Genomic DNA, 18,342 nt, shown 5'->3' with positions numbered 1-18,342 from the left:
AGTGGCTAGTCCCCCATTCTCATAACGGGAAGAACCTTTTTCAGACTGGCTGTACCCCTGAGGTTCCGACCATTTAAAAATACTTCAGTCCCATGCACAGATCGGGTACCATTTTGTGTGCTTGGAAAGTCCCCTCCCCCAACACACATACACACACACACACACACACACGGCTTTGGTTTCCTCTTGGAAAGTGGGGAGAGACCCCTCTTCTCAGGGAGAATGGAAGGGGATGGCACAGAAGTAACGTGGAAGGGGAAGACCAGACCAGGGCTGGATTTTGGAGTGGCTTCCCTAACATACTGTTCCATCCCTCACAGGATCTGTGGTTCCTCCAGGATCTTCTAACAGTTACTTCAGCAGCTAACAGAACCGAAGTACGGGGTTCCAGAAGCAATAAGAAGGCACCCTTCCTCCCAGTCCGCTCACCAGGAACCGCCCCCTGGCCACAGGATGCCTCTAGCCAGGGTGGGAAGGCAAGGCTGGGCCAGCAGGGGGCAGCACCCTTGGGGCCTGAGGAAGGGACAAACACCCCTGTCCCTCGAAGACCCAGGGGCAGAGTCACTTCCTCCAGGAGGCTCCCTCTGTTCCTGCCTCATTAGAATGAATGACACCATCACACAGGAAGTGCTGACTCCCCCACAGCCCTTGGTGGGGGGGGGGGAGCAGGTTTTCCTTTGTCGTCCCCGTGCTGGCACAGCTTTTCAAAATAACCGGAAATCAGAAAGAGGCGCTCTACGAGCCAGGAGGGGGCACGTCCTTCACGGCAAGTCAGTGAGCGATCCCCGTCCAACTTCAGGCAAGACAGAAGTGAACTTCAGCTGAGTGAATTGAGGCCAGGCACGAAGAGGTCAGCCCTTCCTAACACAGAGGAGACTAGGCACTGAGGAGGGCTGCCCTGTACTGGGAGTGAGGTGACCGGGCAGGAGGTGCTTTGGAGGCGGAACCCACAACAGCTGGTCGCCTGGGGCCCTATTTAGTCTGAGACAGTCAGAGGGACTATTTCATGGGGTCCCCTCTACCCATCAAGACACCCACCCACCCCACCCATGCACCAGGTACCCGAGAGAATAGGAATATAGATTTTAATTGTTGTGCTGCTGCTGTTAACCAGAGTGCAGTTAATCCAACCTTCGTGGATTTGGATGCCACAGTGTACATGAGAAGGTTTTGCCCAGAAATGCGCTGGGGCCGCGGGTGACAAAAGGGCGAGGGGAGGGTGGCGGAAGGAGAAAGTGAGCGAGGGGAGGAGCGGGAAGCAGAGCCTGGGCTGGGCGTCTGCTGCTTCCCCATCGTCACGTTCCCGTCGAGGACCCGAGAGGCACGGGTCCTTCCTGGCCGAGGCTACTGACCTGGACCAGTCCCCGTGAACCTGACTCCAAGGCCAATTCTTGCTGAGGGGACGAGGGCTAGGGCAGGCCCACGGCTGACCACCAAATGGGGAAGGGATGTAGACCAAGGGAGAAGCGAGGGGTTTGGGACTCCTTGCGAACCTTCTCCGTTTTCCATCCCGAGGGACCCTCAAACTAGTTCAGAGCTGGGGAGAGGACAGTGATAGCAGCTGTCTTCGGCCCTGCCCACCCCCTACCCTGGACACGGGGGGAGGTGGAACTCACAGGAAGGGCAGGTAGCCAGTACTCCTGTGTCTTTCTCGGCCTGAGCAGGAAGGGGGGACTCTCCTCAGAGTTCAGCTGGCCTCCAGCTGGAGGCTGGCTGAGTCCCTGGGACTTCGCATGGTTTCCTGGGATGGGTAGGGTTTGGAGGCGGAGGGAGGTCCCTCAGAACCCCGGGGCCTGACCCCACTAGCTGCTGACAGGAGCTGGCATCCTGGGAAGTCGCCCACACTGCTTTGACGAGACCATTCCTCTTGTGGAGAGTGGGCTGATCCGGTCCGGGGCACAGGCGCTGTGCTGAGAGCTAGGAGTCAGAGACACACAGGGCTTCCACTGCGTCGCTCAGACCCTGGTTGACGCCCCCCACAGCCAGGAGGCAGTTCTTGACGACAATGCTGGAGCAGGCGCAGCGGGGCGTGGGCATGGTGGGGAGGGCCTCCCACTTGTTCCTCCCGGGGTGGAGCGCCTCTGCTGTCTCCAGGACAGTGGGCTGGTTCCCTGAAAGCGCCAAGGGAACCGGACCTTACGAAGAAGTCCAGCCCCCAATCCATGCCCCCACCACCCCCCCCCCTCTGGAATCCACAAGCAGAAGCCAAGGGACTTTAGTTCCTGGGCTGCAGAAACGCTCCTTCCCTACCCTGAGCCCTCGCTCTTGTCCGACAGCCACTTTGCCCCTCCTGCCTTCTCTCCGTCCTTCCGTCTCCTCGAGAGGAAGGCTTTCTTTCCCCACCCTCTGCTTTTACCAGAAGTTTCTAGTCACTGCTGCCTCTCTTTTGCCTTTTACTAAAAATCCGCCCCCATGGGTTTGTGAAGCCCAGCTGGGAAGAGGGGTTTTTGAACGATTTGGGAGAACGCGGTAGGCAGGCAGTGCGCAGGCAGCCGGTGCCTTCTCCTGCTCGGGCACGGTGTCAGGTAACAGCCTGGAAGCCTCATCCTTACCAAGTCCTCCGGCCACTATGACCCGTCCACTCAGAGCGCCGGCCACAAAGTCTGCCCGCCGCTTCCTGAGGAAGAACGAGCGTTCCATCTTCAGCCATCCCCCTGCGGGCCGTGGATCACGGCAGGATAAATTTAGAGAGAGTGAGACGCTGACCTCCCCCGCCAAGTACACACTGAGTCCCCAGAGCTCACATCCTGGGTGGGCGTCCACCCCATCTAGGCTTTGTGCTCAGGGCATAAACTACGCCTCCTGCTGTTTGAAATGATGCACTCCGGGGCCTCTACACCCTCTCCCAGGCTTGCTACAGTCCAAGGAACCATAATCCCCTACAACCAATCACCTTGTTCTAACCTCTGTTCTCAAGGTCTCTGAGCTGGAGAGGAGGTTAACTAGAGGCAGTGAGCGTGGGAGTCGGGATCCTTCTGTGTCTGCATCGGTAAAAAGCTGGAAAAGCCCTCCCTCACCGCGCCCTGCCTGAATGTCGTAAGAAGAGAAAATGGGAAAGGCTTTGATAAAAATAACCAGCCAACCCAGAGGAGCCCTGTCCAGAGGAGAGAATGCGATCCCAAGAGGAGGCCTGAGTGGAGAGGGCTGTTCGGACCCCTGAAAGGCTCGCCCCCCCTGGATCAGTGGCCTGGGCGGGCACATGGGATGGGGACTCAGCCAGAGGGGGGTGGGCGGCTAGAGGCTGGTGCCCTGCTCACCTTGTTCCATGTCGAACACGTCCATCGTCCGGAGGAACTTGGGCTGCCGGTAGAGCCGACCCTGCCTCAGGCCTCCCAGGCTGTACAAGCGGTCATCCAGGGTCACAAAGCTGGAGAAGGCCCGCTTACAGGGAATGTTGGGGAACTTGGTCCAGGAGCGAGTCTCGATGTCAAAAACCTCAAAGGCGTTGACTGCATACTTGGACTGCCGTCCCCCTGGAGGCCGGACCAGGGTTGGGAGGGTGGGGGGAGGGCAGGGGGGTTGGGCCAGAGTAAGTCCCTGAGGGCGGGGGGCTGGGTTTCCCCTTTCCACGTTTACCCAACCACACAGGGAGCTCCCTGCGGGGTAAGGCATCGGTGATTGCCCCCAAGGAGATGCTCAGCACACAGACACTGACCACTTTCTGTGGAAACTGACCCAAGGAAGAGAAGGAGGGATAGATGTGGGACAGATAACCTGTCCTTACCTAGCACATAGATCTTGGAGCCTCGGAGGAAGGAGGTGGCAGCATATCTCGGGGTGGGCATGGGTGCTAGTGACACCCACATGTCCTTGAGCATGTCATAGTGTTGGAGGTGGTTGTGCGGACGGAGGTCCAGGCCCATCCCGCCTGCCGCATACACTCGGTAATCTAAGGAGAAAGGCCACACACAACCCCTGGCTCAGCTCACGCACACTATGAGACAGGCCCATCAGTAATGACCTACCAGGCCAGGCCCCATCAACCCCTCGCACACCAGCACGGAGGCCAGGCCAGGTTCCCAACCGCTGCTGTGCCGGGGTGAGGTTGACGGAACCATGGAGAGTCTCTGCCATGGTTGAGCCTGAAGCCATGTCAGGCCTGAACGCCTCGATGCCCAGCCCGTGGCGGAGAGACTGCGGTGGAGTCAAGGCCTGGACAACCCTTTGCAGGTTTTGTCCCCTCTACACTCCTCCCTCCTGGGCAGCCAGAGGGGATGCCGAAGAGGAGGGGTAATCCTCTGATGTCCTCCAATAGTGGCCTGTTCCTTAGGCACTCCCTGCTTGGAACTCTCCAGACCCAGCAGGAGCCTTTGGAAATGAGGTCAGCCCTGCTGTCGCCGCCGGCCCTGTGGGACCCTGGACTGCTGCTGATTCTTTCTCTGTCTGCCATCCCCATGGGGGAATGCCATCCTCCTTCACACATGAGGAGGCTTGTGGGCTCCAGAAGACATCCTGAGCTAGATGGGATAGGGTTAGGGGTGAATGAGGGTGAGGCTTTGGAGGAGAGAAAAGCGGCCCCTTTAAGGAACCCAGGCAGTAAGCTGGGCACTCTGAGAGGAGAAGTGAGTTCTCTCCCTTTTTCTATTGCTCGTGGTTGCAGGTAGCCTTTCAAGGCACACCCCTGACACAGGGCATCAGAGAGGATGAGCGAGGCACCCGCGTTTCCCTGGGCCTCACCCCAGTGCCTCCTGCAGCCTATCAGAGACACAGCTTCCCCTCCTCCCCCAGCCCACAAGCCACTCTTCTTCCCGGGGACCCACCCCTGCCCGGGATTCTATCTCCCAGTAGCTGGTCCTCACTGCTTCCAGCTCTAGGAGACCTTTATTCTGTAAGGGAATTGCAGGGAGACTACTATTTCCTTCTACTGAGTACTATTTCCAATCTTACTGAACAAAGAAAAAAAAAAATCCTAACCTTAGCCTGCGGCCAGGAGACTGGTCTGCTAATATTAGAAGGACTTCCCTTACACAAGCTCCGCCTCTCCCATCCCTGTGTCACCTGAAACACACGTCCAGCCGACAGCCCTCATTCCCGCCACACCACCGCTCCTGTGTCAGCTCTTAATCATCCCTTCGGGTTCGCCTGGGTGTCCCTGAACTGCAAAGCGGGGCTGAGAGCACCGGCTCAGTACCGCCCAAGGTACCTGCTCACCCTGTTCACCATGCGTTATGGAAATAATCCTTGTCGGTTTCTTCCAAATAGAGAATTTGGTCATCCGTGACCCCAGCCTCTGCTTCCGTGTCTGCCACACAGGCATGTGAAAGCTTATTAAACTAACTCCTGAACCCATTCAATGCCACAGTTAAGAGCCCAGACTCCATCATTACTCACCAGCTGTGTGACCTTGGGCAAATTATTTAACCTCTTTGGGCCCCACGTTGCTTCTCTTTAAAATGAAGATAATAATAGCACTTATCTCATCAGATAGGTTTTTGAAGATCAAAGGGGCTAAAATATATAAAGCACCCGTGGTAAGGATTCAATAAACGTTAGTTCTGTCTTTCAGCACCATTTACTGAAGCCTGGGAACAAAGGAATACCCTTTCCCTCTTTTTCCCCATGGGCCCTCTGCTCTTATCCTTACTGATGGCCTGTGGAGGCCTCACTGGCCACTACCCTGAGGGATTCAGGCTTAGAGTTTCTCACTGGTCACCTTCATTGATCAGACTCCGACTTCTGAAAGTAGGGGCCAGACCTTCTGCCTCTTTCCTTCCTCCCTGGGACCTGGAAATGTGCCAGGGACACAGCAGACCCTCCAGAAATCCTGGCTCCTGATCTACAGTAGACCCCACAGGCAAATGGGATGGTTTTGCAAGAGAGGGAGGGAAGGTTGCATCCCACCAAGGCTGTCTGTCTGAGCTGCACTTGGGGTCTTCTAATTCCTATTGGACCATTTCCCATAAAACCCTTTGTGTTTCAGCCAAAGAACTTTTGGAGCCCGCTCTATGCTCTGGGCTGTACCAGGCCCAAGGAGAAAGAATGAGGGGTTTTGAGAAAGTGAAATGAAGATCCAGTAACCTCGTGGTCCCTGCATACACCCCTTGAGAACTGTGAACCTGGGTGAGGTGCTGTAGGAGCACAATCCTCAGGAACATTCTAGTCTCCATTCACTAGTATCTCTGAGACTCAGAGGCAGAAGGGGAGGTTGAGGGTAGTGGGAAAGGCCCCGCAATCAGGCCTCAAAGCCCCACCAGAGAGGCCTAGTGATGGTACAGGGATGCAGTGAACACCCCCAGGACCCCAAATATGTGTCTGGAGGTGGTGTCCCTCGAAGGCAGATTTCAGGGGATGAGGTGCTATGGGTGGGAGGCTCCTCATTCTGCTGAATGAAGAGGTCTGTGGAGACCCTGCACTAAGTCTCCAGCTCTCCTCTCTGGCCAGGCCTGCCCAGCTTGTTGGCAGGAGGCTGGTGGAGTGGAGTTCTGGCATCACATGAAATTACTACACACTTCACCTACTGAGTCTGTTTTCCCATCTGTAAAATAAGGCCTGTGGGTCTCTAGTTTCCGTGTCTATTGTAGGGATCAAATGGGATCGGGACTGTGACAGTGGGCCCCCAACTTCAGTGTTAGTTCCCATCCCTCTCCCCGTGGTCCCCCACGCCCTTCTCTCTTCCCTCCCTCAGCCCTGGCCCCACTCGCCTTTGGCCGTGACAGAAATGCCCATGGCGGCCTCACGCAGCACGCTCCTCTTCTTCCACTTGCCCTCATCGATGTTGTACATCTCCACGACCTTCAGGGGCAGCTGATTGGTGCCCACACCCCCGATCACCATGATCCGCTTCCCCAGGGCGGTGACGGCCACCCCGGCCCGGGCGGTGGGCAGGGGGGGCAGGGCGGTCCACTGGTCGGCCTCGGGGGAGTAGACCTCAAAGCAGTCCATGGGGATGCCGTTGTCGTCACATCCCCCGATGGCATAGACCTGCCCCCCGGTCTCCAGCAGGGAGCAGTAGACCCGGCGGCTGGGCAGCGGCGCCAGGCGCTTCCACTGGAAGTCCTTGACGTTAGGCACCTCCATGGCAGCCCCGGGGGCCCCGCCCGCCGCGCCCCAGTGCCCGCGGAGCGCCACGGCGCCGCGGGAGATGCGAGCCCGGGGGGCCGCCCGCTACTCCGCGCCCCCTCTCGCCGCCTCCATCTGGCTCCCGTCCGCCGGCTCCCGCCCGACCCCGGGGCAAGGGCCCCGACGCCGGCCAGCGCTTCACAGTCCCTCCAGACTGCGCGGTCCGGCGGCGTCCGCGCCTGGCCCTGCGGGAGGGATGGGGCGAATCAAGGGCGGTCGGGGCCCCGCGCCCTCGCCTCCTCGCACCGCCGGCGGGGCGGGCTGGCTCCCGGCTCCCAGGTCCTGGCCAACTTCAAAGGGAAGGCGGCCGAGGGCGCCACCCCGCGGCGGCATCGCGCCCCGCAGCGCGGTGTGCCCCGCCCCTCCCGGTCGGCGGCTCGGACACCCGCGGGGCGCACGGCGGGCGGGGGCTTTCCGGGGCTCGCGGCGCCCGGCAGCCTCCCGGCGGAACAAGGAGTTAACACCTCCGGGCGCCGCCGCCTCTCTCCCCCCGCCCCCGCTCCCCTGCCCGCGCCCTCCCGCCCACGCCCCCGCGCCACTTACACAGCCAGGCCCGAGGAGCGCGGCGGCGAGGCGCAGACAGCGCATCACCCGGGAGCGGGGAGCCCCCCCAGGGCTGCGGGGAGCTGGGGACAGGGCGCGCTGTCCTTCCCCAGCCCGCACACCGCTGTCACACATGCAGACGAGGAGAAGGAACGAGCAGCGCGAAGGAGACGCGGAGCCGCCCGGGAGAAGGAGGCCCGCCAGGCTGCTCCACGCACATCCCCGCCCGCAGCCGCCACACCTGTGCAGGAAGCCGCGTGCGCCCGGCGGCGGCGGCGGAGCAGGCCGTGACCTCTTTACATAAGCGCTGGCAGCGTCCGCCCGCGGGGGAGGGGAAGGGCCCCTCGGGGAGACGCTCACCTTGTCTACAGGGTCAGAGAGGCGGGGCACTGGAGCCAAGTACCCAGATGACAGGAACCAGACTCCTTCCAGCGTGGGGGTGGGCGGTCTGTGAGTGTTTGTTTTGGATGAAGAGGCGGAGAGTCCAATTACCCAGTTTATCTACAGTACACAGACCCAGTTCGTGACAGGCTGGCTCAATAGTCAGCTTTGCTTTGGGGGAGGTATTATCAAATGGTTTAACCTCATAGAAACAAGTTATGTGGGTGTGACCCGGGGAGACCTGCCCCAGGTGCACCCAAACATAACGTATACACCGACCTGCACACACGTAGGCAGAACTTGCACATCACCCTACCCTCTCTCACCCGGAAACTGACATATTCACGGAGTAACTGACAAAGGTACAGACATGTGGATACCTAACTGGAGACACCCACATAGACAAACACATAGGGGGACCCCCCCCCCACACACACTCTCATCCCTTTTTCACACACCTTGGGAAGGGGAAACCCGGTTGTTCAATGTTGGCACTCAGCACCAACCCACAGGGCTTACCAAATAGTTTCTCCAAGCCACATTCTCAGCCTTTTCAGGACAGTAGACCCCCGGTAACACATCAGCCCATGACACCCGTGGGTCCCCTGGTCTAATGGACTTCTAGGCCGATGGGGTCCTCCTTCCTCTTGGTTCCCTTGAATAGAGTCAAGTCTCCAAACGCTCAGGTTTGGCAGTCTGACACCTGAGTTTGAATTCTGGCCCTGAAATTGTTTTACCACCCTGAGCCCCAATTTCCTTATATTATTTGAATTTATCTCTTTTTATTTGGAGATAAATTGTAGATTTACATGCAGGGGGAAGAAATAGAACCATTTACCCAGTTTCCCTCGAAGGTAACATTTTGCAAAACTTATAGTACAGTAATATCACAACCAGGATATGGAAATTGATCAGTGAAGGTACAGAACATTTTCACCACAAGAAAAGGATTCTTTGTGTTGCCTTTTTATACCCACACCTGCTTCCCTCCCACCTTTTGTTCTCCAACCCCTGGCAACTACTACTCTGTTCTCCGTTTCCCTCATTTTGTCTTTTCAAGAATCGATTAGTTAGATAAATAGAATCATAAAGTATGTAACCTTTTGGGATTGACTAGGAACCCCACCTCCGCCCCCAACATAATTCTGTGGAGTTTCATCCAGGTTGTTGCATGTGCCAGTAGGTCATTCCTTTTAATTTCTGAGTAGTGTTTCATGCTATGGATGGCTCCTGGTAGATTTTTGTGAGGATTAAATGAGATACTGTTTGTAAAACAGTTCAGTTTCTGACACATAGCAAGGGCTTGGTAAATCGCTATTAAGACCATGGCCAGCAACTATTATCAACAAAATGCAGAAAAAGGGAAACGGAACAAATACAAACTTTTGCCCCTTGTTTAGAAATGACTTCCTGTGAGAAACAGAAGTCACAACTCATCTTAATATCTTGTGTTCTTGGCTTAGAAATTGAACTGCTTTTTTTGTTTGAATTCTCTGTGCTTACAAAGTAAGCACCTCTAGAACCTTCAGAGGAAGGTTGTGTTCTGTTTTCTCTATTCAGTAAGAACTCATAAATTCCAAAAGAATGTGGTCTGAATTAATGAAGTTTTACAGGAAACGCCAACCGTTTCTCTTCCTTCCCAAGGATCCCAATCTGCCCAGAGGAATAGGGGACAGATCCTCGACCCCCAACTTGAACTGTGTTCAGAAGACCAGCACAGGGTGAGTAGGAAGACTGAAAGCCATAGGTCTTCCTCAAAAGGTCTCGTGGGGGACCCGTCTTCAGCTTCTTTTGTCTACTGAGCCTTTTACCAAAGCAATGGGGCAAGGCTCCTGGAGTCCCCACCCACCCCAGCTGGGGCAGCTTACTAAGCAGTTATACACAGTTCCATATGATGTTGTGTTTGCAGAACTCCTCGAACTGACCTAAGTCCTCACACATCCATTTTCTCATAATCTTAAAACAACCCTGGGAAAGATGACGGGGGCAGGTACCGGTTTCCACTTTTTACAGGTGAGGCAGCTGAGACTTAGTGAGGTGAAGTAACGGACTTACGACCGTCCGAGGGCCGACACCAGGGTCTAGCTTGTGAATTCCAAATCTAACCCTCTTCCACTTTAACACCGTTAAATCACAAATGAAAGAATTGTGTGTTCCTAAGGACACCAAGCTTTTCAACCGTCACCTGGCTTCCGGCTTCTTGTCCAATTACACTGAAGGAAGGAGCCCAGGCCCCCAAAGGGTTCCGGCAATGGCTCTGCGCATTGCCATATTGTGTGCTGGGCAGCATAACTGGGGAAGGACTGGAATCCAATCCCAGAATAGGCCCCCTTCCAGCCTAACGCTCATGTTCTGCAAGCACCGCCCTCCATGAGGACCACGGGATCTAGGGACTCAGACCCTTGGAAAAGTACTGAGAATAGGATGCCTTTCAGGTCGTGGCCTGATTGCTTGTTCTGGAAGTCCTGGCTTCTCTCCATCTCCCCAACTCCTTCCCCCATGGCTCTTCCTCTCAGCCAGGTGACATCCTTTAATCCTTACATTGAGTGCACATTGAGGAAACTTGTAACCTAGCAACCGCCACTTAAGATTCCCTGAGTCACGGGAGGTTTCCATGCCTGGGCAGAGTGCACCCAGCTGGGGCCTGAAGGGGCACCGTGCAGAGGCGGGGAGTCCAGTGACCCCTTTGATTCCTCACCACCCCGTTCCACAGGGTGGCCATTTCCCTGTCGGGGAGTTCTTCCTCACGTCAAACCCAAATCCCTCTTGCTCTGAGACCTTGCAATCACATCAGTCCTGGGTTTCTCTTCTCTCTTAAAAAGGCTTTGACTCTTTGCCTTGGTCACAAGGTGGCACGGGGAGGGGAGAGAAGCGGGGGAAGGAAAGTTGATGAAAGCCTCTAATGATAAAGCCTTTGGTACTGTGGAGTCTTTCTTTCTTATGTGATATTGCCGCGTCAGACTTGTTGAAGGGGTGCTCAGCTCCAGAGTCACTCAGTATTTTTTTTTTTTCTAAAGTTGCACCTAGGATCTAGTACAGTCTCTTTCATACAGAATACAATGCACAGTTTGACTCGGTAGTGACTGGGTTTATTAGGTATTCAGCAGGGGCCCGCCGTCACCACCTTGGGGTAGCTCGTGGGGAAGCTGAGGGTGGGTAGGGACAATTTTGTCCCCGTTAACTAGCAGAGTCCCGGCGTGGCAGACCATGGATGGAGGAGGTAGGTAGGGCCACAAGGGACTGGGGGAATCCCAGGTGCAGGGTACATTTTGGGGAGACAGGAGAGGGGAGCTGTTTAGTTATTAGAAGCTAGAACAGCTCCTTCTCCCTCCTCAGAAATACAGTTTACCTTCCTGTCGGTGGGGGGGGGGGGGCACCTGGACGCCCTCTGCAGGGTACCGTGAGGGCTGGAAAGATGCATCTTGAGTTCCTGGAGGCCGGGACCACCTTCTCTCCTTAGTTCTTTGTCTGCAGTGCCTCACAGGGCATGGGGTAGGGGAAAGTGTGTGGACTCTGGCATTAGGCAGACTGGGTCTGAATCCTCGCTCGGACCCCTCTAGCTGTGTGACCGTGAAGAAGTCACTTATACCCCTGACTCTCAGTTCCTCATCTGGGAAAAGGGGAATAAGAAAATCTACTTTCTAGAGTTACGGGCGGAAAGAGATGCCTGGTGTAGATGCTGGGCATGTAGGAGGTAGTCTATAACGAGTAGACTTCTTTCCCCGCTGTGTGACGACAAGTTCCTGCACCCTGACTTTCTGCGTATCCAGACCGGTGAGCCCAGACAGCAGGTGCCCATTTCACACAGCAGGCATCTCACCGGGGCCCACGCTCCTGTGCCCCACTGTGTCGGGGCCTACGTCTCGGACAGGATTTCTACCCTCTGAGCGCACCGAAATCTCTCCCACTAACTAAATTGCATTCTGATCTGGAGAACAGCTGTCGCCCTTCCTGCAGAGAATCACCTTCTCATCCCTCACCAGAAGCCTGGCTGTGTTTAGGGGGTGGAAGTGACGATGGCCCATCCAATCAGAACTGAGGCTGCCTGTAGACCGAGGGAGGGGTAAATTCCTCCCCCACACCGAAAAGCCTCCCTGGGGCGTCCTCCCGCCCCGTCCCAACAGCAGCCCAGAAGAAGGATTTAGGGCTCCAGAGGACTCGGCTGGAGATGATGTGACACAGGTGCCGGCAGTCGGAACCATAATCGGCCTCTGTTCACGTGGCACTGCCACCCGTGGGGTTGGCAGTCTGGGGTCCCGAGGAATGGCCTCCTTCTGACCCTGCAGCCTTGACTAGATGGGCGGCGGAATCGGCCACCTTCCTTCAGCCACCAGCCCTGTTCCCTCCTCCCCCAGGGCAGAGTGGGGGGCGGGGCGTGGGGCCCAGAGGGACTCAGTGGGTATCAGTTAAGGGGTGCATCTGATGGAAAGTGCGGCTCAGGTATGTGATGGTGGGATGGGGGGAAGGGATCATCTTGGTTTTCAGACTCAGGAGCTGCATGATTTAGAAGAGTCAGGAAGCTGCCCCCTCCTCTGCTGTTTCATGCATAGAGATGAGAAGGACAGGAGCAAGCGAGACCTTCTCTGAAAGACCTCGGCCCCTGCCCTGTGCTGACTGAGGAGGTCGTGAGAGGAAATGGGACTTGGAATAAAGCCTGAGGATCTGGGTTATAAAGAGGGAAGAACTTCAGAGGCCCAAGAGCCTCAGAAAATGAAAAGAGCAGCATGAGGTGGGAGGAGAGGCCGTGGCGTCACCTGCCCTGGGAGATACTGGAAATAGGTAAGACACGGGACCAAGAGCCAGGAGACTTCTGTTCCAGCCACATTTTGCCCCAACTGGGCCGTGCACCTCCGGACCAGTCTGTAAAATTAGAAGGGAGAAAGAGGAAGAGCACAGCGGGCTTGAGGTGTCTCCCAGCTGGGTGTTCTTTACTCTGAGGGGGATCCGGGGTGTGAAGTCCCACAGGAAGAGTCACTTAGCCATGGTGACAAAGCAGCAGGCCCCAGAATGGACATCCTCACATTCTTCTGAGTGGCACACACGCAGGGGTCTGGCTCCATCGGCGCTCACGGGCACCGCCAGCTACCCCAGGTTCAGTCATCAGACGGGACTTAGTGAGGGCCCTTGCTTGGCTCGGCTGCTCATTTGCAACAGCTGCAGCTTTTGCTGACGGGCTGGCTCCTTGTGGGCACTGGGCACCCACTGGAGGCCTACCCATGTTTCCTGCTGGGTCCTGACAGTTCTGGGGAGCCTGTGGCCTTCCCACAGGCTGCCAGGACAAGAGGCAGAGGACTCAAGGGTTCAAGTCGTCCTGCTTCCGGCCTTTCCTCTAAATGCAAAAATGAGGGGTGCCTGGGTGGCTCAGTCGGTTAAGCCTTCCGCTCCTGCTTTTGGCTCAGGTCATGATCTCATGGTTCATGAGTTCAAGCCCCACGTTGGGGCTGGTAGTAGGGGGCCTGCTTGGGATTCTCTCTGTCCCTCGCTCTCTGCCCCTCCCCCACTCATGCGCACTCACACACTCTCTCTCTTTCTCTCTCTCAAAATAAATGAACTTTAAAAATAGATAGATAGATGGGGCACCTGGGTGGCTCAGTCGGTTAAGCGGCCCACTTCGGCTCAGGTCATGATCTCGCCGTCCGTGAGTTCGAGCCCCGCGTCGGGCCCTGTGCTGACAGCTCAGAGCCTGGCGCCTGTTTCAGATTCTGTGTCTCCCTCTCTCTGACCCTCCCCCGTTCATGCTCTGTCTCTCTCTGCCTCAAAAATAAACGTTAAAAAAAAAATTTAAAAAAAAGATATCTTAAAAATAGATAGATAGATAGATAGATAGGGGCAACTGGGTGGCTCAGTCGGTTAAACGTCTGACTTCGGCTCAGGTCATGATCTCCTGGTTCATGGGTTCGAGCCCCGCGTCGGGCTCTGAATCGGAGCCCAGAGCCTGCTTCAGATTCCGTGTCTCCCTCTCTCTGTCCCTCCCCTGCTCATGCTGTCTCTCTCTCAAAAATAAATAAATGAACATAAAAAAATGTTTTTTAAATAAATGCGAAAATGTGCCTTTTTGTCCCAGGTCACCAGGCGGGAGCCTGGCTGATCCCTGGGGCCAATGTAGGTGGCGGGAGGACGGTGCTTATACCCTGACCCTTCTAATGCAGAGGACAGCACAGCCTTTGTGGGGGCCTGGGCGGCTCTGCAGAGGGGCGGAGGGTGCAGGCTGGGAAGGCAGCAGCCACTCAAACACGGCTCCTTAAATGCCCATTAGTAAGTTAATATCGCCATTTCCAGAGCCAGCAACATCCTCCATTCTTCTTAATTAAAAAGAGCTCCATGTCCTGGCAGAGCTGAGAGAGGGCTCTGAATGATTTACACACCGGCCCCGCTGCTTCGGCTAGGAAATCAGCAAGGAAAATTGATTGGCAGATGGGCCAGCCTGCCTGTCATGAAGGGCGCGTGTGCGCGCGGGAGGGGCGCGGTAAGGGGGGCTGGCTGTCCTGCTGACAGGCTCCGAGTGAGCAAGGCCAGCCACTCCCCCCAGTCCCATAGATCACAGCCTTCTGCCAACAGAGGGGCAGAAGTAAGGTGCAGAAGTAACCAGAAGTAAGCTCTCCTGCTTACTTCCTGCTGGCGTCCCTCATCCTGGCCAAACTATCTTTTTTTAAAAAAAACCTTCATTTATTTATTTTGAGAGCGAGGAGGGGAGCGGGCAGGGGAGGAGCAGAGAGAGAGAGAGAGAGAGAGAGAGAGAATCCCAAGCAGGCTCCAGGGGGGGCTCGGTCTCTCTCGAAGCACGCTGGGGATCATGACCAGAGCCTGAATCCAGAGTCAGAAGCTTAACCGACTGAGTCCCCCCAGGCCTCCCAGGGGCAAAACTATCTTATCTGGAGGACAAAAGCTTGGGCTGTGAGGTGGTTGTCCCATTTCCACCCAGGAGAGAAAAGGGCCACTCCTTAGAGGCTCCCCTTATTTCCAGATGGAGGCTGCTCGCCTGCTAAGGAACATGACTGGCTTCTATTTGGTTATTACCACTTACTTTGGGAGGAGGGTTTCTCAGGGCCCGCCTCGCCTTCTTTCTCTGCCTGTCAGCACCATTTTGCCTGAGCCTGATGGGATCCAAGGCTCTGGCTCCTTCATGGGGCTGGGAAGGGGCGGTGGGGGGCCCACAGGCTGGATTGCTGTGAGATGACACTAGAGAGCCAGGAGGTGAGAACAGTCACCCTCAGAGGCCCTGCCCCTCTTCGGCCTCTCCCTTCTAGCCAGGCCCAAGGGCAGCTTCTAAAACAGAGCAGGGGCACCTGGGTGGCTCAGTCGGTTAAGCGTCCGACTTCAGCTCAGGTCATGATCTCGCGGTTTGTGGGTTCGAGGCCCGCGTCAGGCTCTGTGCTGACAGCTCGGAGCCGGGAGCCTGCTTCGGATTCTGTGTCTCCCTCTCTCTCAGCCCCTCCGCCGCTCATGCTCTGTCGCTCAAAAGTAAATAAATGTTAAAAAAAAAAATTTTTTTTTAATAAAAATAAATAAAGAAAACAGAGAGGCCTCATTCTCCACACCACGCCTCTGCTCACCTCCAAGGGCCCCTTGATGGGTGCCAGAGAGGCAGGGTCCAGTTCGCCCTCCAGCTGGGAAGAGGGGCGGGGCCTCTACAGAGGTACAGAGTGGCTTTCACTCTGGCGCGGTCTCTCCTCACCCCTTCCCCTTCTTCCCTGTTGCTTCACATCACAAACGCACGCGCGCGCACACACGTACATGCATGTGCACAAGCACGTGCACGCACACAGGCCCTCCTCCCCAGAGGTTCTGGAGAAGGGGCCGGGCGGAGGCATGTTAAAGAAGAGGGGTGGGGACTGTGGAACGGACAGCCTCCAGTGCTCTGCTTTAACCCCCACCTCTCCCGGGAGCCCGGCAATCTGCCACAACGGTGAGGTTGCCATCTGGTGTGGTGACCCGTGTTCTCTGTGCTAAAGACAGAGAGGAGGTGGGGAGGCATGGCGGACTAGTTGCAAGAGCGCTCTGTGTGTGTCTCTAAGGACAGATGTCAGAGAGCCCAGGAAAGGGGGGAGACGGGCCAAGTCTCGGGTGAATCAGAGGGCCTGCCCGTCCTTACCAGCAGGCACTCCTGGGGTGGGCTGAGATGCCCGGGGAACCTCACCGCTCTCCTGGTTGGGGAGAGAGCAGCAGGGTCTGAGCCCTTGAACCCCCTTCTAGAACCCTGGTCTCAGGCTCCCAGGCTGGATCTCTTTCAGGTGTCACATTCCCCCTCCTCCGAGGGCTGGGCTCGGGCCTGTCACCAGGAGAATGTGTCGGCCGGCTCGGTGCCCAAGGAGCTACTGGTTCCTTCCTGGACATCACTGGGAAAAAGTAGAATGACACCTGTACTCGTGCCCTGATACCTAATGGCTGGCACCCCAACAGAGACCACCACCAGGGACCCTATGTGTCCTTTTGTCCTTGGTGGTCCTGGCCCAGAAAGGGCTCGTTGCTTCCTTGGATGCCGTCCCTCTCCATTAGTCCCAGCCTTAGGAGTTATGTTCTGAGAGGTCCCCTGGTGCAGACTCCACAAAATCACAGGTGAAGGTCTCTTGTCAAACCTTCGGGGAGCGATTACTTACAGACCAAACCCAGCTCGCCGCCTGTCTTTGTACAGCTAGTGATCTAAGAATGGTTTTTACATTTTTAGATGTTTAGGGGGGACAAAAATCCAAAGAAAAATATTTTGTGATGCATGAAAGTTGTATGAAATTCACATTTCAGTGTCTATAAATAAAGTTATATTGGAACACAGCCACACTCATTCACTTGTGTGGTGTCTGTGGCTGCTTTCCCGCTACGACGGTGCAGTGGAGTGGTTGCAACAGAGAGCATATGGCCCACCAGGCATGAAATATTTACTATCTGGCCCTTTACAGAAAGTGTTGGTGTTCCCCGACCCCTCGCCTAGGTTATTTGAAGGGAAAGCATGGATGCCACCTTTTTCTTGAGAACCTGCTTGTCACCTTGACCGGTTAAATTGGTCCAGCAAGATCTCGAGACAAGGGTAGGGAACTAACATTTGTTAGGCACCTACTGTATACCAGGCACGTTTTTCTGTTTATCGCATAATCTTTACAGCAATCTTGAGAGGAACGAGCACTAACAGCCGCTTACGTTGTGAAGGCGCGGAGGCTCCGAGGGATTAGGAAATTGGCCAAGATCTTATAGCTACTCAGAAGAGGATCCTGGATTCAAACCCCAGTCTGGCTGTAGCCGAAGCCCGTATCCTCTCCAGGCCGCCATGACTCTGAGATGACCTCCAGCAGCCCCGGAAGGGCCCACCCGAGTGGCTGCTGGTTTGGAGATCCGCCCCCTGAACAAAGAGGGGAATTGAGACTCAGGCTTTAGGTGCCCGGACTTCTCCTCAGGTGCCCCGCGCCTGGTCTCTGGGTGAGGGGAGTGTGGTCCACAGGCAGCAACAAAGTGGCCCCAGTGGCGACTCCACATCTGCCCCTCCTCCCTCCTCCTGCCTGCTTCCTCCTCTCTTGCTATCTATTTTCATCACTTATTAGCTTTTCTTCAGGAAGGTTCAATTTGCATTTAAATAGAAAGCCTCCGGAATGGCCCTGATATAATGTTAAGGTGCTAATTACAGATTCATTCCTTTTTAAATATTAAGGCACTTCAGTTCATCTCAGGGGTGATGGAAGGCAGACAGAACGCTTGGTGTGGAGGGGCAATGGACGTTGAGCTGTTTACTGCGAAGCACTTACAACTCCCCGCCAGCAGAGGGCAGAGAGGAGGTGTTCTGCAGACCCATGGGGATAGTGTCTTGGGAGCCTAAAATCAACCTAAAAAAAAAAAACAGCAATAATCCACAGCAATTGTCTCACAGCAATAATCCTTGAAAGAAGCCAGAAGACGGCCAGCGGGACGGAAGCTGCTAGTGTGGGGCACAGGGACACCCTCAGGTTGCCAGTTTCGTGAATTGCTTGTAAGCATTTCAGGGCAGGACCCATGCCTGTCTTGGGCACACCTCTTTCCCATCACCGAGCCTGCGGTGGGTACTCCAAGAACCCTGAATGAATGACTGAATGAGTGAGTCCACCAACCAATCAATTATGAAAGAGATCATTCAGCTACTATTATGAGTCAGGCATTGTACTAGATGATTTTCACAAGCCTCCTCGTTAAATGATTTAGTCCTTTGCATTTCCCCCAGAGCCGTGTAGATGGTCCACGAATTCTCTTTCACCTTGAAGAACAGGACTTTGCATTTTACCTACTGATTTAAAATGTCATATTCCCACGCGATGGTCAGTCACGATAGTAAGTAAGATCGGGAGGGAAGTCAAGTTTCAATATTCCCCTTTCATAGGTGAGGAAAAAAACCCAGAGCAG

At 55.5% G+C, this 18,342-nt stretch overlaps 1 protein-coding gene across 1 annotated transcript; it reads right to left on the bottom strand.

The window, feature by feature from the left end:
* Nucleotides 1–1,070: 1,070 nt before the first annotated feature.
* Nucleotides 1,071–7,329, bottom strand: KLHDC8A (kelch domain containing 8A). Its single transcript, XM_047076621.1, has 5 exons — nt 6,642–7,329; nt 3,725–3,889; nt 3,258–3,473; nt 2,553–2,654; nt 1,071–2,111 (listed from the first exon to the last, which is right to left on the bottom strand). The coding sequence occupies exons 1-5, from the start codon at nt 7,015–7,017 to the stop codon at nt 1,918–1,920; spliced, it is 1,053 nt and encodes a 350-aa protein (XP_046932577.1). The 5' UTR covers nt 7,018–7,329; the 3' UTR covers nt 1,071–1,917.
* Between the last annotated feature and the right edge of the window lie 11,013 nt (nt 7,330–18,342).

The sequence above is a fragment of the Lynx rufus genome, unplaced genomic scaffold (genome assembly GCF_022079265.1).
Source record: "Lynx rufus isolate CCGP_SWC_20201006 ecotype Redwood Valley unplaced genomic scaffold, mLynRuf1.p SCAF_15, whole genome shotgun sequence".
Taxonomy (NCBI): Eukaryota; Metazoa; Chordata; class Mammalia; order Carnivora; family Felidae; genus Lynx; species Lynx rufus.
The sequence above is the reverse complement of the archived record's forward strand: the minus strand, read 5'-3'. Positions and strand labels throughout refer to the sequence as shown.